Source organism: Mustela lutreola, chromosome 2 (assembly GCF_030435805.1).
Source record: "Mustela lutreola isolate mMusLut2 chromosome 2, mMusLut2.pri, whole genome shotgun sequence".
Lineage (NCBI taxonomy): Eukaryota > Metazoa > Chordata > Mammalia > Carnivora > Mustelidae > Mustela > Mustela lutreola.
Window position 1 is genome coordinate 82,145,197 of NC_081291.1, and position 26,343 is coordinate 82,171,539.

A 26,343-nucleotide genomic window follows, 5' to 3' on the forward strand; every position below is an offset into this window, starting at 1 on the left:
CCTGGGGAAGAGGGGAGGAGACCCCTGATACCATAGCAAATGATCCCAGGGATCGTCATAAAATGTGTCTCACCTCATGACCTGGCTCAAAAGCTTCCACTTCCAGGAAGCCCTCCCTATTTTGACTGTTCTCTTTTACTCTGCCTTTTCTGGAACTAACATTTTGATTTAGTCCTGGATAACAGCCACCCCTCCTAACCAGAAACCCAATGGCTCCTCCTTCCATTCGGCCTTGTCAACCACCCCCATGATGTATCCTGTGTATGGTGTGGCTAAAAGGGCTGTCCCTGGACTCAGAACTTCACGTTCAAGTTCCACCATACTGGCTATGAGACATGAGGCACATTATTTGGCCTTTCTACACCCCAGTTTATTCATCTGTATTATGGAAGCAACAATACCCGCTTTGTATGTTCTGTAAGGAGTCAAAGAATGAATATTTAGAGTGTTTAGCATGGTCCCTGGTACATAGTAAATGCTCAATAAATACTAGCTGTAATTATAATGGTGACAAGAATAACAAAGACTCCTGACTGCAAACTGTCTCTTGCTCTCCAGTATTTACAGATTAAAATACAAATCCCTCAATCAGCGTTCAAGACTCTACAAGGCCCTTTCTTTCTTCCTTCCTTTCCTTCTTTCTTTCAGGATTTATTTATTTTAAAGAGAATGAGCACAGGGGGAGGGGAGAGGGAGAGAGTATCTCAAGCAGACGTCCCCCCCTCCCCTGAGGACTTGATCTCGTGCCCCTGAGATCATGACTTGAGCTGAAATCCAGGGTCAGACACTTAACTGACCGAGCCACCCAGGAGCCCCTGCAAAGCTGTTTCTCACTTCCCACTCCCTCCTACCACTCTCACCATTCCCTTCACCGCCTTCTGTCCTTTCCCTGGGCCCAGCCTCGGTTGAGGTCCTGATTTCCTAGGTCAGGATGCACGTGCCTTGATACTTAGCCCCAAACACTGCCTGGAATGATGGGCAATCATAAATATCTCTAAGAGGAATAAATGAGATGCTCCTTGGCCCTGGTTATTAATCCTCTTCCTTCTCTGTAGTGTCTAATGCAGCTGGCACGGGGCCAGGCCCCCCGAGTATCAGTTCCCAGCCAGGGAATGGACGTGTGGTGGCTGGTGAGCCTGCCACATCCCTGTCACACGGGCATTTCCAGGTCCCATCAACAGAAGCTTCTCATGAATTACTTAATTTTTCTAACCATTTTATATCATCCCCATTCTACAGATGGGAGAAAGGAGGCTGGGTGAAGTCAGTAACTTGACACTGTCACCCGGCTGATCGGTGGCTGAGCAGGAGGTAAACCACATTCATTGGCTTCTAGTGCCCCTGCCAGTGAGAAAAGGCATCACCCCCCCCCCCCACCCCCACCTCTTAGCTCATGGGCCTGCTTTACCTCCTGGGTTAAAATGAAAGCTCCTTTATGGTGTCCAGCTTCATCCTGCTCTGTCCTCTGGACCAAGTTCAGTCGGGCCTGTCCACTGAAATCAAGCCCTCCCCTCAGCCTGGCAGGAGAGGTCAACGGCTTCCCACATGGGTGGCTGAAGCACGCGATGTCTCTCGTTCTCCTTGACACCAAGGGCCTGGCTGGGCCCCAGAAGGTCATCCTGGGTCTGGCTACGAAAGGCACCTGCTACGTAGAGTGCGGAAGGCAGCGCGGCCACAGCAGCATCACTGGGAAGCTTGACAGAAATGCCCCCCACACCGCCAACCAGACAGAGTCAGAGCCTGCAGGCGAGGGGCTCCCCCCGCCCCCCAACAGCTTCCCAGCCCCGATGCTCACTGCCCTTCTTTCGGCATCAACACTTCAAGTCTCTGAATCTTCAGGAGCTGTCGTCCTATTCTTTTTCTAGAACGCCAGGCACCAAGCCAGCAAATGTGATAATTTGGATTATTCTAAAAGTACGTTTACCAGCATCTTAGGCAAGCAACATAAGCTACTTAAGGAGGCCAGAATAGCATTCTAGTTACATTCATTCATTCACTCATGCATTCATTCATTCATTCATTCATGCAACAAATACTCGTCAAGTGCCTACTGTGTGCCATGCACCATGAACTGACGTCCGCGAACATAATACATGCAAAAACCAGTTTAAAAAATCGAAGTATCTCCTGTGTCCCCGGCGCCATACCGCAGACTAGTCAACACACACCACCAACCCTAGATCTCCCATCCTCTTCCTCCCGGCTTCTCTTTATTTCTCCCCGTGGTGAAAGCCACTTCTAATGGAGCTCTGGGGAGCACAGCAGGACCTCCCGCCTCTCGAGGGAGGAGTCACGTCTGTATTTTGCCTGGCCCTGGCTCAGGGGTTCCACCTCCTCTCTCAAGAGGGCTCCCATAGTGTTGGCTGGATCTTACAGCTGGATGGGTGTTTTGAGACCACTGCCCCTCGTCCCCTCCAGGTCCCCACTGGGCTCTGTACAGGCGTCTGTCATGACTCCTGCAACACCTCATGGTTCCCCAGGACTCCCTCACCAGACCGCATGTCCCTGCAGCAGCAACCTGAGTCTACCCACCAGCGTGGCCAGCACCTCGCACACGGCCCTGCACCCGAGTGTTCGGTTTGGCTCCTGAGTGAACGCACGCATGCCCGAGTGGAGTGGAGGAAACAGGAAAGAGCCATCCTACTCAGTGACTGCCCGAAGGCTGCCACGTGGAGGGAGGAGGCCACTGCAGCAAATGCCCCACCACTCAGCCCACACACATATCCCGGGCCAAATCTGGGTGGACATCCTCTCTGGGTCCGGGCGCAAGGGAGAGGAAGAAGGGGGCGGGCGTGGACACACGGCCCCGCAGCCATCCTCCCACAGCCCGGGGCGGAAGCGTCTCTTACCGTGGTGTATTTACCCAGCTGGCAGAGCGAGGGGAAGGTTTCCTGGTGGGCTTTGCGGATCTTCTCTGTGAGGTCGTCCAGCTCAGCCGTCATTTCATAGCTTTCTGCACATTCCTGCTTCGAAGGCTCCTTCTTCTTCTTGTTCCTGTCATTCCTGACGGCTGGAAAGGAGAGAAGACAAATCATGGATCACTGATGGCCTGGCCTGCACTGCCCGAGCTGGAAGTTTCCATTTCCTGATGCTTCCTGGACTCACTGGACACTTACAGAACAGTGGGGAAAGGAGCCATAAATACATCTCCCAAGAAGAGAGGCTTGGTGGCCAAAAGGGCCAGGCAGAGAGGAAGGTGTGCCTTTCTGCGGGCACCTGCCAATCCACTCTTAAAGAGAGGACAGGCTCACCCAGAAGGCTGAGGTCTCTGCTTGCTTGGCCTTTCTATGTGCACTGGTACTCAAAGGGATGATTTTCCAAGCACAGTTCCCCTGGTTCCAGAGGGCATGGCTCACGAGGCATTAAAGGGAACCACTTTGGCCTGGGAGACACGTTGCTGAACAAAAGCTTGGTCGTGTCATTACTTGTGATTCCTGGCTCAGCCTTCTGGTTTTTGCCATTGTTTGGTATTCCAAATAAACTGACATTTTTGAAGAGATTTATCTTAAAGGTGATGGGATGATGATTTTTGTCCTTTCATGATTTTCTGCTTCCTGGACTTTCGGTATTAACCATGTAGTCTTTTATTGTTTATACATATTGTATCATATTACACATTATGTATAATGTATAAATAAAATATTAATTATTGTTATAAAAAGTTATTTTAAAATAATAATCTTTGTAGCATGAGACCTTGGCCTGGAAAACGACCTGTCCATTCATTATTCGCTTAGTCATCTGTAGCTGCCTGCCTTGGCATCTCGTCCGGCCCACTGGCCCTTCGGCCGGTGTGTCTTTGCCTCGGCTGAGCATGGTGCCAGGCAGAGTCAGGCCCCAGGGCCCGGGGCGGTGGAAGCCCAGGCTTCCCCTCACAGCACGGAGTTCTCAGGTGACTTTCAGCTGAGTGTAATGCAAAGCTCTGGCCCCTGGTGGATCTCCTGGGGAAGGAAACTGAAACCCAGAGCGGCTAACAGGTAAAACTAGACCACGCAAGCCCCTCCAGGGAGTCCACATTCCCCGGGGACCCAGGGGTTGCCAGGCTGGCCGTGTATGCCACCACCATGACCTGGGAATCTGTGTTGCAAAATGACCCAGGTCATAATCCGATCTGCCCTAAGAGGATTTGGCCTGCGTTGCCTCCCAGAGAGCACCCAGGGTGATCTGAGAACTCACAGCTCCCTGGGTCTCCACTGTGAGGATCCCGAGGTCCTTCCCCGGGGCAGGAGCTGAGGGCAGAGTCAAAGGCAGGCATGGGTTGGGCAGTAAGGTGCAAGGAAACAGCTGGGAATGCATGGTACTGAACCATGCCAGTGTCTGTATAAGTCACTGACGCCTGACTAGGAGGGAGGGCAGTCCGTGAGAAGATTCGTAGTTCTTGAGTGTCTCAAGCATGTACTGGGAATCGTGTCCACAGTATCTCCCTTAATCCCCTTATCAGGTGGGCAATTTTAAACTCATTTTACAGATGAACAAACTGAACATCAGATAGGCCAAAGAATGTTTGTACACATGGCCAAGTGCTCTTTTCACTTGGACTCACTAATTCCTAAGGGAGCGGACATGTTTGAGAAGAAAACAATACCCCTCCAGATGATTTTCTTCCCCCAGGACTCTGAAGCAACACTGTTCTTTGGCTCAGAACATCTCCAGATCTAAGGTGAGTGGGTAAAGGCAGACAGACTGGCCAAGTGCCCACACCATTCCTAGCAGGTGCAGGACGCAGGGCGAGCGTATGGTGGAAAGCAGTCAGAAAGTAAAGAACACAGTCAGCAAAGGTGGGACCATGAGAGAGGAAGAGGGGAGCGCATGGCCACAGAGACACCCCGGTGGCTCTTCTCAAGGACAGAGTCTGGGAGGTGAGGGGAGGCTGTGGCAGAAGCCTTGTATGAGAGCACCATGGGCTCTCAGCACCAGTTAGCCATCCTCCTTTCCTGGCTCCTGTGCATGACCCTCTTTGCTAGTTAATACAAACACTGTATGTAAGCAGTGAGGGTCCTTCTAGAAAAGATCCCTGAGCAAAACAGTCTGGCGGTCCCTTCAAAAGCTGAGCAGAGAGTTACCCTATGATCCAGCAATCCCATTCCTGGGTCTGCCCAAGAGAACAGAAAAGAAATGTTCATGCAGAATGTGTACACCACTGCTCCCAGTGGCTCTATTCAGAATAGCTCCGAAGTGGAAACAACCCACACACCCATCAACTGGTGAATGGAAACCCAGACGTGGCGTATCCACACAATGGCACAGTCTTGGCCATACAGGGAGTGAAGTACTACACCCATAACAACATGGGTGAACCCAGACAACATCAGGCTAGGAGAAAGAAGCCAGTCACCAAAGGCCACATACTGTATGATTCTATTTGTGCGAAGTTCAGAGAAAGCAGAGCCATAGACAGAAGGCCGACTGGTGGTCGCCAGGGGCTGGACGCATGCAAGATGGGAAGTGACTGCTGTGACTGCTAACGGGCATGGGGCTGCTTTGAAGGGGGATGAAAATATTCTGGAATCAGACAGTGGTAATGGCTGTACAACTTTGTGAACATACTACAAACCACTGAACTGGCTACTTTAAAAGGATGAATGTTACACGGTATGAATTATACCTTAACATGAGAATAACAAAAACCCAGACCCCTGAGGGAGGCCACAAGCCACTGAACACTAGGAACTGCTCTGACCAGAATCAGAAGCCAAGACGGAACTTCTGACCACTTAACACAGAAGTACGAGTAATGCTACTATTGCTTGCTTGGCAAGGCCCTGCCATCCCCATAAGAATTCTAGTTCCCTAAATTCCACAGTGAACTGGATGAGGGAGGCATTAAAATTCCATTTCTACACTCTCAGAGCCGGAGGCCCAAGATCCGCGTTTGAAGGTGGTCAAGCCCAGATTTCAGTGGGACGTAGGGAGGCACCGCACACACGCATACACACAAACTACCCAGAATCCCATCCCCAGGCAGGCCTAGAGGACCTGTGTCTGCACTTTCCAGCGTTCTGCTTCTCTGCCCTCCATCCACCCGCAGCCACCTGGGAAACTCACAGTAGAAAATACGTCCCCAGAGGATACCTGTGAGGTGGGAGCACCAAGGGGCGAGCTGCCCCCACTGAGTGTCGACGCCAAGCCAGAAAGGGACAGGGAACATCAGGCGGGAAGGGGGCCTTGGTGATCCATAGCAGGTCACTGAGCGGGGCCCTTGTTTTGCCGACAGCACCCACCATTTGCTAAAATAACAGCTGTAAAGCCAGAGCTCCATCTTCAGTGCTTCGAGGCCCAAACTCTGAGTGCTCTTAGCAGCTGCCCAGCTGCCAGGGGACCGGTGTGTAACCTTAGGCTCCCTTCCAGACAGCTCTGCCCACGCAAGGCAGAGCGCCTCTCCCGCTATCTCCACGACCAGAGGACTCCCAGTTCCATCAGGAACTCCTCGGCCACGGAAGACGCCACAACCCCTCTGGAGGTAAAGCCCCAATCACGTAAAGGGTCAGAAGCAGACGGACGAGTCTTCTAAACGCATAGCTTCAACAACTGCTTTGTTCAGTGGCTGTAAACGGCTGTGGGTGGCAGACGAGGGACCTGGGCCAGGCACGGGACACCACGAGGGCCTGGGGACAGTGGCTCAGTCCAGCTGCAGGGGACTCATGGAGAGCAGCGTCTGGCTCAGGGCAGGAGCTCACCTCCTTGCAGGAAACAGCCGTGGGACAGGGGGTGACACGGGGGCTCCAAGGGGGCCTGGGCTCCACGGCCATCCCGGGGGATTTGGCTCCTTTCGGAGCTCCTGGGAAGGCAGCAGCACCCTCCCAGAGATGTGCGTGCGGGCACCCTGATATGGGGGAGCCAGTGCGTCTATTGTAAAGGCTTCCGCAGGCTGGTCATACAGGAAGGAGACTCCCAGGCCCTCCCACGTGGAAATGGTGGACTGGGACACGGAGGGTTTGTGGGCTCTACCCTGAGGCCCACGGCTGCAAGTGGCAGTGATGTTTCCAAGGAAGCCGCCTGGTAGCGGCCCCAAATGAGCAGATGGGACTCATGTGTTCCTTCGTTGTCTGTCCATTCACTCTTTCGGATATTTTCTGAGCATCTAGTATGTACCATCTGCTGCAGGAACGAGCCACACAGATGGTGGCTGCTGCCATGGACTTACTTATGAAGAGGGGACAGGCAGTGATCACACAGCAGCAATAGGAGCAGTAATGATCCCAACGTCGCTATTGTGCTGTGTGCTGTCACTCAAACATCGGAGGGGTATTTGAATGCTGGAAATGTTCATCACGGCTACCAGAGCTGCCACGGGGTTCTTCCAGGGCCTTCTATTCTTACTAGGCTATTTGACAAGCTGAGAAGGAACTTCCTTATTATACCTGTTTTGCAGATGAGAAAATCGAGGCACAGAAGGCTAAATCACCTGTACCCCGTAAATGATGGAGTGGGGATCTGAACTCAGAAGATCTGGCATCAGGCCCTCACTTGGAACCCCCGTGCTTGGTCACATCACGCACACCTGTGATCCTGCCACAGAGTGAGTGCGGAGGGGGATGCCCTGTGTGCGTGTCGGGGCGGGGGGTGGGATGCTGATCCAGGATGGGAAGGTAGGTGGGGGTGCCTGGGGAGTCTGGGCTGCACACCTGATGCTCAACAACAGGGGCAGCCTGTGATGTCGGTGGTTTCCTCCTCCAGTCGGACCGAGGTGATGTCGGCGGGCATGCGCACCAGTATACCTGTGATGGATCTGGAGGTGGACAAGCGGCTTTAAGGCCCAGTGAGTCCCTGGGAAAGCACGGGGACTGGGACGGGGTTGGGGGGCATACTGTCACCTCTGCATCAGAGTCTCTATCACAAGGTGGGGGCCAAATACCTGGAAGGCAAAGGTCACATTTTGTCTCTCTTTCCCCAAGGCCTAATACAGCATCTGCCCACAATGGGGGCTCAAATGCTATTTTGTGAAGGACAAGGTCAACATGAGACTAAAGTACAGAGTCTGGCCAGCCGTCAGGGCCTGTGCACGCAACACAGCATTCACCTGGGCCTCTTTCTTCCAGAAAGTAAAGGTCTCATCACCCCCTCTGGGCCTGTAGGGGATTGAGGAACCACTCTCCAGCCCCGGAAGCACAAGCCAGCAGGCTGATAAAGCAGTTGGGGCAGCCGAAGGGTCACGAGTATGATTTACACACCTGGGAGAGCCGGGCCTGATGTCTGCAAAGCGCTTCTTGGACGCAAGGTGCTCCATAAAATATCAAGTATTCTCCTTGTGAGGGCCCAGTGCTACAAATCAGATTTGGTGGCATAAAAGTAACATATTTATGATCCACTATCATATTGCAAATGAAATGAATGTCATAAAAGTGTCACTTATACAAATACCTCTGATGTACGGATCTCGACCTATGAATATGAAAACAGACACCCAAGCACTTTTATTTGAATGTCTAATCATGGAAATAAATGAAGTCATGTTCATTTTAATGTGTGCACTTGTGCATGTATCTGGAATATTGATTTCCACGCACACAATAAAACTGTAATGCAGGAAACAGGCAAAAGACGTGGATTTCACTTGGATTCAGGAAGAGACGAAAACAGCGCTTCGCTAAAAATTCCTTGATGTCAAAAAAAAGAAAGAGAGAGAGAGAAGGGAGAAAGGGAAATAGGATCGACAGTGTGTTTTCCCATGAAGTTCTCTATATTCAGTTTAGCAAAGGAAGCATAATGGTCTATTTACTCTTGCTCGAATATTAAAGACTGAAATCGGTTCATCTGGACTCTTCACCTTGCTAACTACAGGAATAATGGGTCACAGTTGGTGATCTGAGCTATCTCTGGCTGCCTCTCCTGGGGGAGAGCCTGTAACTAACACTTTAATACCTTAAAAGAAAACCACAAAAAAACAGAGTTTAATCTTAGTTTAAAAATAATTTTCTGAACTCATGATGTAAATGACTGCGAACGAATGGACTTGAAGGCAGGCCGATCTATGTTTAACAGAGACATACTCCTCCCACGATTTCAGGATTTGGGGGTTGGCAGGTCCCAGCGTAGGGTTGGATGGGGTTGGGGTGAATGAATACTCCGTCAAGATCTAAATCTCCTTAAAGGTGGAGGTTCTGCCTTGCACCTAATACAGCGCTCGCCAATGAAGCGCTGGTAGATGTCTGAACACGCACACAGAGAAAGGCAGTTAGCGAACGAGGCTGCCGCCGAGGTTCTGGCCAGGGACCCGACACCTGCCTTTCCAAGGTGGCTGAGGGCGGGGCACTGTGAGTGTCTCTACGGTGAATACAGTCCTATGATTGGAGAGTGACCCCTGCCCCGCCCTCCGCCACAAGTGCAAGTGTAAGGGATAGCCTAGCTTTCATAGGGTTAGTAACAGAGCGTGGAGCATACTTAGAATTTTTACAGAATATTAAATATTCAAGTCATGGGGGAAATAGTCTGGACGTAGCATTCTAAGAGTTTAACAAGGATCTACCAGCCTAGTTCAGCTTCTTAGAGTTATTCAAAGCACTTATAGAAAATCCCTGAAATATCAGAATGTACCAATGCCAAATACCTCTTTCTAGTTAAAGTGGTATAGTATACGAATAGAACTTTCAAAACAATTTTAAACACGTTTGCCTCTCACTGGTTGCTTTTAGATATGGAGATTTGGGCTCCTTTCAAGGGGAGAGCCTTTCTTTTGTCTTTAATTTCCCAGAACTTTCCTCCTCCTCCTCAGTCTGGCCTGCCATGGCCAGCCCTACTGTGGCCATATTCCTTTCCGGGCAGACCCCATGTGGTGGCCATCCTTGCAAGACGAGTGATTTGGAGTTTAGAGGTTCTGTTACAAGTGACAGATCCTTTCCTTCAGACAAGGGTCTTGTATGGACTATAGGAAACAGCCTAAGCTCAACTCCAGAGATGAGGGACAATAAAACACTCCTGCGTGATGTTAAAAAAAACAAGAGCTTTGACAATGAGCAGTTCCTTCATAATCAGTAGACCCTCTCTGCATGTTCGCTCTGGCAGTAATGGGCTACTTACTATCAGTGACGGCTTTCCCTAAATCCTGTCCATGGGAGGTGGATGTGTGTCCTTGGCTTTGTGCTTGTGGCAGAGCTATCCCACATGATGGGGGCTGAGACGAAGGGCTTAACGCAGAGAAAGGAGAGTTCAGCATCAATTCCTATAAGCCATACTGTAGGCAGCAAGTTCTTTGTTACATATCAAGCTGAAGTTTACTGCGCGCAAGTTCGCTGAAGTTCAATGTGCCCTCGTATATCTGAAAGACTGTGTGGTCATGTTTTTTTGTTTTTAACTTCATAAAAATGCAGGCAGTCTCAGATTCAGGCATCTATCATCTTAAAGTCAGGATCCATGCATCTACCATCTAGCGTAAATGACTGAGCAGTGATCCAGGCACATGGACTGCCTTTCAAAGCAGCATCTGACTGGGGTGTGGGGATGACAAAAAGAAATTTCCCAGCAGCAGACTGTTCCAGATAAACCTATATCCTGCTCTGTGTCATATATATTCTTCATGGCAAGTTAATAGGGTGTTTGGCTCATGTCAGGCCAAGGCTTTCAAATATTAAACAACAGTCTCTATCACAATAAATTCTAATGGTCAAAATTTTCATCCCTACTGTTCTCTACACCCAATTAATTTTCAGAAAATAAATTTCAGTTCTCCTTGCCATTCTTATATCTTCCCTCTTAAAACACTTTTTTAAAAAAATAGAAATGAGGTACTTTACTTAGCCTGCAAAAAACTCTGAGGAGGAGGCTCAGTGATTCCTCTTGGGGAGTATGACCCTTTGATAAACTCGGCCCAACCAGAAAGTCAGCTGGCTCCAGAGTGCCGGGAAATGAGGGCCACGTTTGCATGTGGCTTGACTGCAAAGATGGGCCCTAATCTTCTGTGTCTTCCTCTTGTGCCCTGTTTGCACTGGCTTCGCAGCCCCTCCCATCAAGAGGGTGGAGACCACTCCACGGCACATGCATCCGAGATGGTTTCTGACTTGCTCTAACCAACAGAATGCAGTGGTAGTAAGGTAAAAGCATTCCCAAGCCAAGGTATCGAAAGATCTTGCATACTTCTGTCTGTTCCTCTTATAACCTCATCACTACAGATGAACAGGTCCAGGCTAACCTGCTGGAAAATGAGAGATCATGTGGAGGAGAGCCCGATTAGTCCAGCTAAGTAAGACCATCCAAGATCAATCTAGAGCCAACCTTCCCAGGACTGGGAGAGCATTCAGGGAAGATGAGCAGAATTACTTATCCAATCTGAAGCTAAGCACAGGCTCATGAGAGAGCCCAGTGAACCCAGAAGTACCACTTGGTCAATTGAGAGTTTTGTAAGCAGTAATAAATACTTATTGTTTCAAGCCACCGAGCTTTGGGGTGGTTTGTTATACAGCAACAGCTAACTGATACGGTCTGTGGAAAGAGTGTTTCTGCAACAGTAGCACATGCCCCCATGTTCTTTTGCCCCATGATATGTCTGAATCAATGGTTGCTTTTATTCAGTGGTTAAGGCAAGATAAGGGATAATTTGTCATTTTTCCAACTCAAGGTTCAAGATCCTACCCTGTTACAACACACAGAAGTTAGGAAATTGTTCTCCATGGACTTAAATTACATGAAAGGTACAATGGACAAATGGGAGGGACTGGGCCAATATTCCAGAGGTTTGCATTTAGTGCATCATGTACTACCTGTACAAACTCAGAATAATCTCTAAATGTCCTTGGGCCTCAGCTTCCTCATCTAAAAAATGGGGACATTCATTTTTTTCCCATCACACATAGGACTCTTACATATATTTGGATATGTAAGTAGATGCATCACAGTATAACATGTACTCAAACAGTGGAGGCCCCACACCAATTTCTTTTCTGCGTTTATTGAGTTCTGTAGCTACTGAAGATACTAAGTCAAATAAGGCAAATTTTATTCCTCAAATGAAATGCACATGATATATATATATAGACTATGAGGGTTTAATATATCTGGAATTACTTTGGGATGTAAGATGTGAAATTTTGATGCCACAGCAAAGAAAGAAAAGAGAAAGAAACAGGGGAAATAAATAAAGAAGAAAATAAGGAAGGAAAATAAAGTAAAGGAGGAAAGAATTTTTATCCAAGGCAAGACCAATGCTCCAGCCCCGAGCCTGCATAATGGGGATGGAGGATAGGTATACTGAACAGTTTTTAAACTTCCAGTGGGTTCACCTCGACAGCAGGACTTCCCATGTGAACCTGACTTAGCAAAGGATGTGACCATGTTCACTTTCTTGGGATCCAATTTTTAGAGATACTGCTTGACATACTTGACAAGTCTCTGCCTCCATCCGTGTGTCAGTGAGGTGTCCAAGAGAGACAGATAAATGTCTGCGTGTTAGCCTGACGTGTGCCAAACACCCTATTTAGGACATTACTGTAGAGAAGTGCCTGCATGCTGTCAAGTCAATTTTAGAAACCCAAATCCCCAGAGAAATGGTCTACATGTGAATGTGTGGTTGTATACATTACATAGCTAGTTTAAATGAAAAAACCCTCACTTTAAGACATTTAAATGATTTACTCCAGCCTATATATCCCTAAGTGATTCTCCTTGAAGCCCAAAGGTATCCTTGAAGCCCAAAGGGTCCTAACGGCTTTCAGAATCACCAAAGAAGTATATTGTTCAGTAGAGCTTTTATTCTAAATGCAATCTATTAATTTTAATTTTTAAGGAACTGGTAATCCATGGATGAGATATAAGCTAGCCTACTATTGGATATAGTTACTCAATTAACCATGACCTCTTTTCCTAATAATTTGAATTAATTTAAATTTACTGCTAATGTTTTTGGAGGCTCTCTTAGTCCTAAGTTATTTTAAAAGGCATTTTTACAACGGGTGGTAGGGTTACCACTGAGGTCTCTCTTAACTGCAGGGTTTTTTCCATCCATCCATCTCTGTCTGTCCATCCATCCTTTCATCCCTTCATCTCTCCATTTGTCCATCCACTCAGCTGTTCATCTGTCTGTCCATCCATTTATCCCTCGTTCCCACTGTTTTCCTCCATTGAGCTATCCATTTATCCATTTTCCCTCCTTTTATCTGTTTTTCCACCCATCCACCCATCCCTTCATCTGTTAATTCAGTTCTTCATCTATTCAAATGGTTATTGAGTACTTTTAAGAGCTCACATTCTAGTAAAAGAGAGTCACCCAAAGAACTACCACGCAGTCAGCTAGATGCCAGAATATTCATTCCTTGATGGAAGTGATCGGAGCACAACGTCAAGGGCGTACGGTGTGAGATGCACTTAGACCCTCAGATGAGGGAGCTGGTAGTTCAGTCTGTGGGAGTCAAGAAAAAAGTCACAGGAAAGAGGAATCTTGAGCTGAGTGCCCTGTAGGAGTATCCTAGGTCTTATTCATTCTGGCGTCCTCAGGGCAGTGTCTTTTCCGAGGACACTCAACAAATATTCCTTAAATGAATAAAGCTTGAAGGGGAAGGAGACGCTCGGGATGATGAGAACAGTATGTGAAACACCTAAGGGTTAGAAACAACATAGTTCTATGAGGGAAGCTGGTTTTCAGATGGCTTTGAAAGGATGGATCTCAGTAGGGAAACAAAAAGAGGAAGGAAGATGGGGCACCTGGGTGGCTCAGTGGGTTAAGCCGCTGCCTTCGGCTCAGGTCATGATCTCAGGGTCCTGGGATCGAGTCCCGCATCGGGCTCTCTGCTCAGCAGGGAGCCTGCTTCCCTCCCTCTCTCTCTCTCTCTGCCTGCCTCTCCATCTACTTGTGGTTTCTCTCTGTCAAATTAATAAATAAAATCTTTAAAAAAAAAAAAATAAAATAAAAATAAAATAAAATTAAAAAAAAAAAAAAAAAAAAAAAGAGGAAGGAAGAACATTCCAGAGGAGAGGGTGGGGAGGACATGAGGAAATGCTTCCAGAAACGTCTGCATCAGGTTTGTAGGTGAGCAGGGTGGGTGGCTGGTCTGCCTAGAGGAAAAAGTGGAGACTGGGGATTGGTGGGAAGAAAATATTAGATTGGTATAAAGAGGAGCAGGGAGAAAAGGGTATGTAGGGATCCACTCTAGTGAAGAAGTCTGCTGGGCTTGATGACGGGCTCAATGAGGGGGATGAAGAAGGCGACTTGGACATACCAACAGTATTCTAACCCTGGTACCGAGATTTCAATGGTATCCCAAATAAAAGTCAAGTTTGGTGGGGAATAAAGAATCCAGTTTTGGGCAGGATGATGACGAGGCTGGCTTGGGGGCACATGAGACAGAAAGCCAAGTGGCAAGCCCAGAGGTTCTCTGACAGACGGAACTATGGAGCAGGCAGGAGAATGGGAAATTAGATTAGTCAGGAGTTGAAATCTGAGGGAAGACTGTCCCAAGTCACGATGGGGTGGCCAATGCCAGGGAGAGGAAGGAAAACAGGAGGCTTAGGAACCAATTCTTGGGAGTTGCCAGCTGTTGGTGGGACAGGAAGCAGATGAAGAGTGGCAGGAAAACTGGGATCATAACAAATCTTAGGAACTGATGGAGAAAACGATCTGAGGCAGCAGCCATGTGGCCAAGCTTCCACTGTAGCTGACAGTCAGAAAGAATGAAGAGGAAGCAAAGTTCACTGGTTTTGGCAATGGAGAAAGTGGTGACTTTCAAGAGAACATTTCTAGCAGAGCCATGAGGATGATGGAAGCCAGACTGGGGGCAGGGAGGGTTAAGAGGAGGCCAGGAAAAGCCCTTCAAAACTCAGCACAGGAAATACACTTGAGTCCAGGCCCTTGAAAACTTGTTTTTCTACAATCAAACCTGTAAGAGAGGTCAATAGAACCACCCGTGTTTACAAACTAGAAAAGCTGTATGAATTTGTAGAGGCTCCCTAGAAGGTTGGCATGGAGCTGGAAGATGTTGGGAGATGCAGTCTCTTGAGATCTGTCCGTGCAGAGAATGAAAGCAAGAGGAGTCTTTGGCTGAGCAGAGGCTGGAAGGCAGGAGGGCTCTGCAGGCAGAGGGCAGAGCAGTTTCGAAGGCCTGGACAGAACAGGGCAGCTCTGAAGCTCTGCAAACGGGGCCAGGGCTTAAGGTCAGACTCGGGCTGACCACAGCTCACATTATCCTGTGACTCTCCCCAAGGATACGTGGGTGTCGGGTGCATTGGGGTCGTTAGTGGCCATGATATTATTAGAGCTGCCATTTCAAATGGTTGCTCTGTTCATGGTGAAGAAATGACTGGTGGTAGAGAGAGCCCTGAGGGGGCCACCAGAAGCTCCACGTGCAAGAAGAGGGATGTCTGAACTGAGGCAGGACTACAGGGAAGGGTCAGGGTAAGAGGTATGGGGGTGCCAGGCAGTGGGAAGAGGGAAGGGGTGACCTGCTGGTTTCTGGCTTGGAGAATGATGAAGGGACAAAGAAGGAGGAACATGATGTATGGAATTCCCTGTGCCTTCCTGCCTTAAATGTCACACGACAGGCCCGAACTCAAACCTGGGTCTAACTCCTAACTATATACTCCTATAAAATAATTCTTTTTTTTTTTTTAAAGATTTTATTTATTTATTTGACAGAGAGAGATCACAAGTAGGCAGAGAGGCAGGCAGAGACAGAGAGAGGAGGAAGCAGACTCCCCGCTGAGCAGAGAGCCCGATGCGGGACTCGATCCCAGGACCCTGAGATCATGACCTGAGCCGAAGGTAGCAGCCTAACCCACTGAGCCACCCAGGTGCCCCTCCTATAAAATAATTCTTGAATCAGTTTGCTTTTTAAAAAGATTAGTGTTAAACAAGAATGTAACAAGGACTATAATTAAGGAATTTTCCTACTTGGCCTCGGCTGCCACCGACGCGATCGAGAGGTCACTCTCAGGCCACATGTGTGACTAAGAGAAAACGTTAGAAATGAAACAGCAGACGCAGGCCACAACCCCCAAGTCAATCTCAGTACGTGAAGGGCCGGCCAGATTGGAGCCAACTTAGCCTTCCCTCGAGTGAACTTATCAGTTTCTCAGTATAAATAGATCATCCTAAATTGTCCTCATCTGTGAGGGATTGCTAAAATCCTATTTAGTTCACAAAAATCCTCTTTCTGGCCTACACAACTTTAATTCGCAGGTATTTATTTCTCCAGAGAGTCGTTTGGAAAAGAAATAAAGCCATCTTTGCCACGCTCTGCGTTGCTCCCAGCCGTGTACTTGGAAGCTCAACACGGGCCGAGAACCCAGTCTCTACTCCCGGGAATGCTTCGGCGGAGGGGTCAAAAAAAGCACGAGACGTCCAAGAAAGGACACATGACGTTCCTGCCAGACCTGTACAATTCACTTCCCTCTGCCCTTCCTTTAACACCCACACCCACACCCAGTACCTGCTTTTCTCTCCTTTTAATCAAAAAGACATCTGTCGGTGCCTTCGAAGGCAGACACGGCCTTCGAGGCTTGGCCGGGAGAGGAAAGAAGTGCCTAGAACAGAAAGCGGTGGAAGATTCCCACCTCCCACCCGTGGCCTGCTATTTCTTACCAATCCATCCGGTGGGGTGTGGCCACAGGATAAGACAGTGTTTGGGATAGAGTGGGAAGACAGCTCCCATCCAAAACACCATGGGAAGGCATACAAGGAAGTCCTGGGCTACAGGCTGCTAATTCTAAAGGTGGTCCTTAATTCAAAAATATTTACCAAGTGCCCAGTTGTGTTTCAGGCACCGTTCCAGGCGCCGGGGATGTAACGCTGAATAAGGCAATGTTTTCAGCTTCTTAGAGTTTATTTTCTTCTTGCAGAAGGCCTTCCATAAACAAATGTATAGACAATATAAGGCCAGATAATGACAAGTGTCGCGAAGAAAAACCACATACAGGGCAGGGAAGGGGTAGGGGCTGTTGAGGAAGGAAGGGTGGACAGGCGAGGCCTCTCTGATGAGTGGGGAGGTAAAGGAGCAGTGAGGTGGGGGCCAGGGGGCAGAAAGGATCACATGCACTGGGCCAAAGAGCTGGTCACAGAAAGTAAACTACAAGCTAGAATAGCTATTAATCTGCCTGTTCATTCATTCAGCAATTTAACTCAAATCTTTATAGGGCACCGGCACAACCCTGCAGCTGGCGCTGGGACAGCTGCTGGAGACAAGATGGTGAGGGAGGCCAGGGGGTCCCTCATTGAGTCCCAGTCCAGACCAGGGCAGGGGGGCGAACGTTTTCCATAAAGCGCCAGCTAGCAAATAGGCGGCAGGCTGTGCGGGCCTCAGAGCCTCGGTTGCCAACTACCGTGCCACTGCAGGACGACAGGAGGCAGGACCGTATGTCAAGAGCACGGCTGCGTGCCAACAGAACTTTCTATTTTCAAAACAAGCTGGAGGCCAGATTTGGGTATAGGACATTGACTGTAGTTAGCAGTGCCATACTTTGGAAGATGTCCTTGGTTGTTAAGAAGTTGTTTGGGCAGTAAATCCAAATTAGGGAAGAAAGTACATTTACCAAAAAAGAAAACACTTTAGAACCCACCTTCTTCTCTCGTGTTTGTTTTCTTGGTTGATTTCAGTTTTCAGGCACCAGAACAAAAGTGTCAATCGTTTTTTTCTGCCCAGCAACACACCCGTGCCCCCATAGACATTTTCTTCTGGGAAATCCCCCTTCCCTCCCTCTGATAACAGCCTGCGGTATTTCCAGATCCCTGGTCCAGAAGAGAGCAGGCTCTCCTCACCTAACCACGTGCGGGATAATGGGTCAATACACCCCAGAGCAGTTAAGGGTAACAGAGACATGGAACACTGGCTTCCGCCCAATGGGGAGTGGGGACAGGAGGGTGGCCAGAGAAATTCTTCCCATGACAAGGAAGATTAGAGCTGAGTGGCAGCTAATTAGGTGAAGAACATTCTAGATTGAGGGGAAAGCAGGAGCAAGATCTTGGGAACAGAAAGAGACCCAGGGACCTGAGGTTAGGGTGGTAAAAGTGTTCTGGAGATGTGAGGGAACTTTCAATTGTACCAAGCTTCATAAAAAGCATGGTCTCCCAACCACATGTGACATCCGGTGACATTCTCCTCCCCAAATCCTAATTTCTTCTTCAACACATAAGTATAGCTTCTCTGAAGTCCTTGCACTACCTGCTGCTCTTCTGGAAAGTGGCTGAGTCAAACAAGGAACCTCACAAAGAGATAAACAGAGTTCACACAGAGGTGGAGGGAAGATGTGAAGATTCTGGGAATTCTCTAAAGAAAAGTTATCTGCTGCCCTGCCTGTCATTCCTCCTGGGATGCTGAAGGGTGCACTTTGGCACTGGAAGCAAAGGTCACCCTCCACCAGGAAGGCCCCCATCCGAGGAAGAGTCAGTCAGAGCTCAGAGAGCCAGAGAGGTCTACAGATTGTAGCCAAAAGAGTTCTGTTTTATTACCCAAGTCTGTCCTGAAAAAAATGCGCAAAAGATGGCAGAAAAACATCATCTCCCTAGGAGCAAAATTTTAAAATATTTAAGCGCTGTTGCTTTTCATGTGTTTCATAAAATTCATCAAGTGAATTATACTTTACACACCTTCTTTTGTAAGGTGTCTGTTTTTAGATTTTAAAGCTTCAAAACACTGAATCGTACCTTAAAAAGTCCATAACTTTCTGTCTTGACAAATGACATATCTATATATATTTAAGCACATCTATTATGGAAAATTTCAAACATACCGAATGTAAAGAAAATAATATCTGAAATATATCTGAAAATAATATCCATTCAAAGCCCAGCGTCAATTATTAGTTTGGCCGATCAGCTTTCCTCTTCACTCCCATCCCTTCCCCAGATTACTTTGAAGCAAACCCTTGCCATTAAATCCTTTCATCTCTATATATTTCAAACTCCTTTCTTTCATAATTTCTTTCTTTCTTTCTTTCTTTTTTTTTTTTTTTTTTTTTTTTTTGAGAGGGAGAGTGGTTGGGGAGAATGGCAGAGGCAGAGGGACAGAGAGAATCCTAAGCAGGCTCCAGGCCCAGTGTGGAGCCCAATGTGGGGCTCTATCTCACGACCCCGAGATCATGACCTGAGCCGAAATCAAGAGTCAACTCTTATCCAACTGAGCCTCCCTGGTGCCCCATTTTCTCACTTCTCATCGTATGCTTGCTTCCCTCTGGGGGAGAGGGTGAGATTATTATCTACTTCCAGTAGATTTTAGTAGGCACAGAAGTCAAAGGTGAGAACTGCTCGTCCAAAAACGCAGGAGGGGAAACCATAATGAAAGTTAGTGCCTAACTGACCTTGATGTACTTCAAGCAGAGGCAGCTGTGCTGGAAACTTCCAGAACATAAGCAGAGAGAACAAGTTGTCCTATCCAGTCACTGACATTAGGATGTCCCCCTCTTCTTTACCAAGTCCCTTCCACTTAACAACCTAGTCACTGTCAACAAGAGCTGGCCACCCCTGCCCCCAACACCACTCTCCCTTCTTACCCACTTTCATTATCTGGAGAAACATATGGTATAACTTTGCACTCATTTAAGGTTGGCCAGACCTTACGATGGGAAGGAATGCTGGACTCTAAAATAATATTTTTCTCATTAATGCCACTGAATCCCCTGCCCAGCCTGTTCCCCCACTTACCCCATGATCTTTTGACTGAATTCAGGAAATTGCACAATGAATGGTTGCTCAGCTCCAGGAACTGCCATTTTTAATCATGCCAATTGTTTTTGCTACTAGGTACCTTAACTGCTGAGGGGCTTGTGGTCACCTATGATTATCAGCTTCACCTTCTTGCCCCAGAGCTCTCAGCAACGTCCATATTTATTTAGAAACAGGGGAAGGTCAGTGAGTTGTGGGGCTTTCTTAGAATGTGCCCAGACTTTACAAATAGCAAGAATGAATCATGGTTATTAAAAAGTTCCTTGAGCAGACTAACTTCAAAAAGAGGAATGTTGGTGGGACTGGGTTGTCTTTTCTGAGAACTGCTGGGACTCCCAGGTTGATAAAAGAGAGATTGAGGGCTTGGTCAGGAAAGCCAAGAAACACTCCACGAGACACCTTTATGCTGGGAGCCCCGCAAGGCCTATCTGGCAGCCCCCTGAAAGGATTCCCACCTTCTCACACTCTTCATGGGTCACCAAGTCCATGCCCAAGCCCTTCCCTACCAAGCAGATGCAGAAGGCTCAGATCCCCAGCCCTGGCCTTTCTTCTAAGCAATCAGATGTGTGTATGCGACTTCTCACTAGATATCTCCTGGCCCCTCACTTTGTCTCCTAAACAGACTCTTTAACCATCCTCCCTAACTCTTCTTCCACTGGCACTGCCATCTCTGTGACCTCGACCACAGGCCACCCAAGAGGCCCAAGTCCCAGTGAGAGAGGCAGACCCATCCTTCTCTCCTCATCCTACCTGTCTACTGAGGTCCACTTAGTCTATGTGCTATTGCTCAAGTCCATTCTCTCCCTTAATGATGCTTTGCAGACATTGGCTCATCTGAAAGTGTCAGGAAAATACAACACAAATCAGAAGGATTATTACTGTTATTACAAATATTACTGTTAGAGCTAAAACAGAGCTAAAACTGTTCCTCTCTCTTGCTGGGCCCCAATAATAACCTGTGAACTCAGACGACCTTCAGGCTTACCACAAGGCCATCATTTAAAGCCTCTCTTTCCCTTTCCAAAAACCCTGCTCAGGCTTTGTCCCAAAAGCCTTTAAAAATGATTTTTCTCGGGCGCCTGGATGGCTCAGTGGGTTAAGCTGCTGCCTTCGGCTCAGGTCATGATCCCAGGGTCCTGGGATCGAGACCCGCATCAGGCTCTCTGCTCAGCAGGGAGCCTGCTTCCTTCTCTCTCTGCCTGCCTCTCTGCCTACTTGTGATCTCTCTCTGTCAAATAAATAAATAAAATCTTTTAAAAAAATGATTTTTCTCATTAATTTTATACGCTATCTCCTTCTCAACCCCTTAGGAGAGACAGACAGACAGACAGACACACACACACACACACACACACACACACACACAGCCTTTCCTTGAGGCTCCGGTAAATTTCCTGGGGGAAAGTCAGCATCAAGAACAGCCATTTTCAACAGCATAGGGATAGTTTTAGTGCCAGTGTAGACAGCGTAACTGCAAGGGTGTCTTTACTCTTTCCACTTAAGCAGCAAGTATTTCCAGATGAGAGAGTACTTCCTCCTTATGCTTGAAATATTTTTAAGTATCAGGAAATGCCACTGAACCTGTATCCTGAATGAAAACCCACCAAATTGACAGTTGTGGGGGACCTTAGTGATTCTCCAGTTATGGCATATCCCAAGTGACCACGGCCGTGAGTGCCCAATTATGGTAGTCACGAGAGCTGGGTTTTAATCTCAGCTCTGTAGCTCAGTAGTTGTGTAAATTCGGACAGTTTACCTGGCCTCTCTCCATGTTAGTTGCCATGATCATTAAAAAATGGCAATAACCAAATAAAAGTGCTGAAAAGATCTAGTACCCTAGAAATGTTAGCAAACTTTCCTTTTTTTGCTTTTCATTTCTCAAACTGGTGAGAGCAATTATCTTCTCCGAACACTGGGTTTTCTCTACCCTCTGAATTTCCAGCGTGTTCACATCGGACAGCAGATACCCGGATGACCTCCTGTCATCCACTTCGCCCTAGCATGGATAATGTTCTATGGATGTTCTAGATAAGTTAACTCTTAAAATAAGGGCCTCAGAACACAAAACAACAATGTCCCAAGATGTGCTCTGACCAGCCACAAATCCAGATGCTTTTGGTGGTCTGTCATGGTCTGACAAATCACATATCTTCAGAGGGAAGACACTTTCCTATCCTGAGTTAGATCACAGCAAGGCTTGGCCATCTGCTCCTCACCTCTGATTTAAACCCTGACCTGGATGAATTCTACCACTGACCTGGATGAATCTTAATCAGGACTCGATACCCATCTCTGTTAAACGGTATCTTGTTTGTATTGGCCCCTCAGTTGCCTCTGTTGAGATCTTCTAGAACCTTTGGACCTTCTGAGGTCCTCAAGCTACCAGGTTCATACTCAGGCCGATTTTAGGACTGAGCCTTCTGCCTGAAGTCCTTTCCCTTAGTCTCTAAACGTCTTGAGGCCCGACAGCTCATTGGCCCCCTCTGTTCCTCTCGCTGCCCCTGGATGCCCTCGCCAAAGAGCACAGCCTAAAAGGGGAAAATCCTAAAGTGTTACTGCTTGTTAGCTTATCAGGTTTTCATACCACTTCCTATACACCAGATCATCAAACTGAGCCACAAGCCATCACTGAGAAATCCACAGTTCCTAACCCAGATTTTGACATGACTGGAACGGAGGAGAAGCCATGGATATAAAAAGCACAACTTACTTCCCAAAGTGAGTCAGACCTCTTCAAAGGAAGACAACACAAGAACAAAGTAAACACCATCAGGTAAATATTAGACTCTAAATATAGAGTCAAACCTCCTCAAAATTAGATATCCCGTGGCTTACTGGGGAACATCTGTAATGTCAGCTGCTGCTACAATGGATATTGGAAAAATATTTAGAACTAAAATATGGTATTTCTCCAGGGGATGTATATCAAAAATGGGGGGAAAGCAGCAATTGCCAGAGAAATTCAATAAGTAACTTGGCAACCTGTCACTTTTCTCCAGGTGCACCAGTAACATATATTAAAAAGATTCAAACCTTGTGGTTCCCTCCCAGAAATGGGAGGGGGATGGTTGTCGGTTTTCGTTTTGCTTTTGTTGTTGTTGGGTTTTTTTTTTGGTCAAGCCTGGCAAAGTTCCATTCAGAGCACCAGCAGGGGAGAAAAAACTCAGAATGTGCATCACACTGAAAGGACTGGGCTTATCTACTGGCACTGCCTTAAAACCCAGGGAATCTGAATGCTGGTCCTCCTGTATTATTCATTACATAATTGCTGTGTTTTATTAGAAATATGATCTATTATAACCTTGAATACAGTACATTAAATGACATTGAAAATTAGATTATTCTGATTATTAGAGAAGTGAGAAATGTGCTAAACATTTGTAAGACTGATAATCAATCAGGGTATCCATTTGAGTGTAATAAAAATCAATCTGGAGCCAGTGTGTTTAGATCTAATTTTTTAAGCATGACATTTTCCTCAGAGTTTCTTTCTAAAATGTCATCATCTTCTGCAACGGTGATTGATTCTGTCTCTAGGGAGAAGCACTCACTCCAATTACTTCAAACACTGCACACAAACCATAGTCCACTTCAAAAAAAAAAAAAAAAAAAGCCAAATGAATCAAAGCAATAACAATATATTTGATGGGGGGAGCAGATTTATGTCACTCAAGCTAGAAAACCAACCCCATCTTCCTCTCCCCCAGCTCAAACAGATAAAATATGCTACTTAGATCATAATATGGCTCTTTACTTTCTTCCAGCAGAAATGAGAGATTTTCATTTTGGGTTTTTTTTTTTTTTAAAGATTTTATTTATTTATTTGACAGAGAGAAATCACAAGTAGATGGAGAGGCAGGCAGAGAGAGAGAGGGAAGCAGGCTCTCCGCTGAGCGGAGAGCCCGATTCGGGACTCGATCCCAGGACTCTGAGATCATGACCTGAGCCGAAGGCAGCGGCTTAACCCACTGAGCCACCCAGGTGCCCCTCATTTTGGGTTTTTATTTCACCTGCAAAATGGAAAAGATACTGGCTCGTGTAAAAACATTATTTCCCTTTCACCTTTTCAGAGAAAGAAAAAAAAAATGATAAATGACTGTCTTCATTTACTCTTCCTTCAATCATGTACCCTTTCTTCTTTCCTTCCTTCCATCTGTCCATGCATCCATCCGTCTGTCTGTCTATCCATGTACTCATCCACCTCCTCATCCATTCATTCATCAATAAACAATTATTCAACTCCAACTGAGGTCACGGAGAGACTGGCCGACTTGGGGTTCTTTTTTTTCTCTTGAGGATATTCAACTATGCCCATGGTGAGAAGGATGGCTAACAAAATTACATCCAAGGGAGAATTACCGAGCTGATCCTACAGTCTGTAGAGGGTTCACTAGGTTGGCACAATTAGGAATGACTGTCCACTAGTCCAGCTTGTGCCTTTACACTCCACTTTATGGAATTTTGGTATTTTCCTTACAATGGTAGGGAAAGGGAGAAGACGACATTTATTAATAAGCATTTACCATTACCAAGAACTTGACATTCATTACCAGTTAAATCCTCAGTGGTAGGCGGGTACCTATGTTTCCCCCGCCTAGGGTGACATTCTTGACCTTTCTCCCTACCTCTCTTTCCCCTTTTCCCAGGAAGGTACAGGGACTTGTCTTGGTGGGTCTGAAGGAAGGCACTTAGTGTTTTGGGTTCAAGCCCCTCTGGGCCTTCTCAGTACCTACCTGTCTGCCTACCTAGAAGAAAGGGTACATGGGTTCCATGATGTGGAAATTCCCATGAGTTTGCTCTGCCCTACGAGGAGGCCTTCAGGTGTGAACACTGCCTAGGGCAGTGTGGTTACGTGTATCTGATTTGGGGGTGTAGTTCAGGAAGTCTATCAGGGCTACACAGGTAAGCCACATCCTCCAATAAGCAAATGACTATATAAATTAATTTATAATCATAGGAAGTAACATTATATTGCTGTTAAAAATACTTTTCAAAGACTAATAACATGGGGAAATAGTTCCAATGTTAAATTTAACTAAAATAATAAATATACACACATATAGGAATAGAAAAAAAGGGAGAATAAAATAAAATATTAATAGGGCTTCTATCTGGGACATGGGATTGGGATTTATATTTTCTTTATAAATTTCAGTAATTTCATTTCCAAATTGTCTGTAGCAAGCCTATGTTGTTTCAATTATTTTTTTAAAATCCTGGGGTTTTTCGTTTGTTTTTCTTTTAAAAAACAGCTTTTCTCCAGTACTGACAAGGTTCTCAGATTCCAAGGTGACTCTTGGAAACTAGTGGCAGCATTTTGATCTCCTTCTGATTTACGCAGTGATTTCTCAACTGGGCCTGAATCCACAAGAGAAAGAGAGGCGTGTGATTCCCAGAAACCCCTCCCCCACCTCAGCAACCCCACATGGTCAGAGCTTGCCAACCACTCTCTCTGCTTCTGCCCTTACCTCCTCTGTAATCTAGTTCCAGACTCATGGCCAGCTGGGGCCTACTAATACCCATGTATGTCACCCTTCTGCCCCAAACACCCAACAGCTTCTCATCAAACTTGGAGTAGGAGCTATTCTGTGCAAAGTCCCCTGGGGTCTCTCAGATTCCATCTCACATCTTTTGCCTATTTGTGTACTGCCCTCTGGACACACTGGCTTCTTTGTTGGTCCTCAAACGTATAGGGGAAGGCTCCCACCCCAGGGCCTTTGCACTGCCTGTTCCTTCCACCTAGAGCACTGTCCCCTCAGATGACCTACAGCTCTCTCCCTCGCCTTCTGAGCCTTTACTCAGATGTCTTCTCAAGAGGCTTCCATCAGCAGTAGAATTTACAAACCAGGGAACGGTGTATTTGCAGATGGGTGCCATCAGATTACTGTATCAAATATTGTAACACCCTCCCTCTACCAATCCTATTGCCCTTCCCAGTTTTATTTACCTCCTTATTTTACTTGTCTTCTTTCTTATCTTTACCCTCCCCTAGAATTAAAGCTCTAGGAGGGCAGGAATTTTAATAATTTTAGTAATTTTAGTAATTCTTCACATGCTATCACCATCATCCAGAACAGTGCCACATACATGGAGCCTTTGACAAGAACTGGCTGTTGGCAAAGGCTCTGGAATGGGAGCCTAGACCTGGGCAGGGAGAGGAGGCACAGCTCAGTCTGGGGGCTTGCAGCTACCTATGTAGGAGCTACAGTAGAGATGTGGGTGCAGAGAGACATTCTGTCTATCTTAGGAGCCCTGGTCCTGCTTTTCCATCTTTGCCAGCTACTCAAAACGGTGCCAACTGTGTGCACAGGGGTATTGCGGCAGGGAGGGTGAAGAGCGTGTGAACATCTGATCACTGGCTGGGCCTGTGAAGAACAATCCATCCAAGTCACACAACATTAATGATCCTAACTCGGGACTTGATGCGGGCTTCCGCCTTGGGAGAGACAGACACTGCAGGCAGGTGCCTGAGCCACTTGGGCACCTTGACTAGGTGATGCATACACAGCAGACCAAAGAAAGTGGTTTAAGAGACCCCATGGCTGCCATCTTTCCTAAAATGAGAATGTAGAGAGAATGGAACAAAATCGCCGAAACTCTTACATTCTAGTTCTTGAAATCAACAGCTTGGGTGAATTTAATGCAACTAGGGCCACCACAGATCTACCACAGGCCGTTGCCTGGAAGACTGCCTTCAGTGTAGAACAGAGATCTAAATACTACAGAGAAAGGCCGAGAAGAAAGGAAATGCTCAGGAAGGTAGTAGC

At 47.0% G+C, this 26,343-nt stretch overlaps 1 protein-coding gene across 5 annotated transcripts in view; it reads right to left on the reverse strand.

Annotated features, from left to right (window-relative positions):
• Positions 1-26,343, reverse strand: part of RARB (retinoic acid receptor beta) — a 378,824-nt gene that overhangs the window by 24,515 nt on the left and 327,966 nt on the right. For all 5 annotated transcript variants that reach the window (XM_059162464.1, XM_059162466.1, XM_059162468.1 and 2 more), the window contains exon 4: positions 2,850-3,010. In XM_059162464.1, the coding sequence (XP_059018447.1) occupies positions 2,850-3,010 (161 nt within the window). The remainder of the gene's footprint in view (positions 1-2,849; positions 3,011-26,343) is intronic.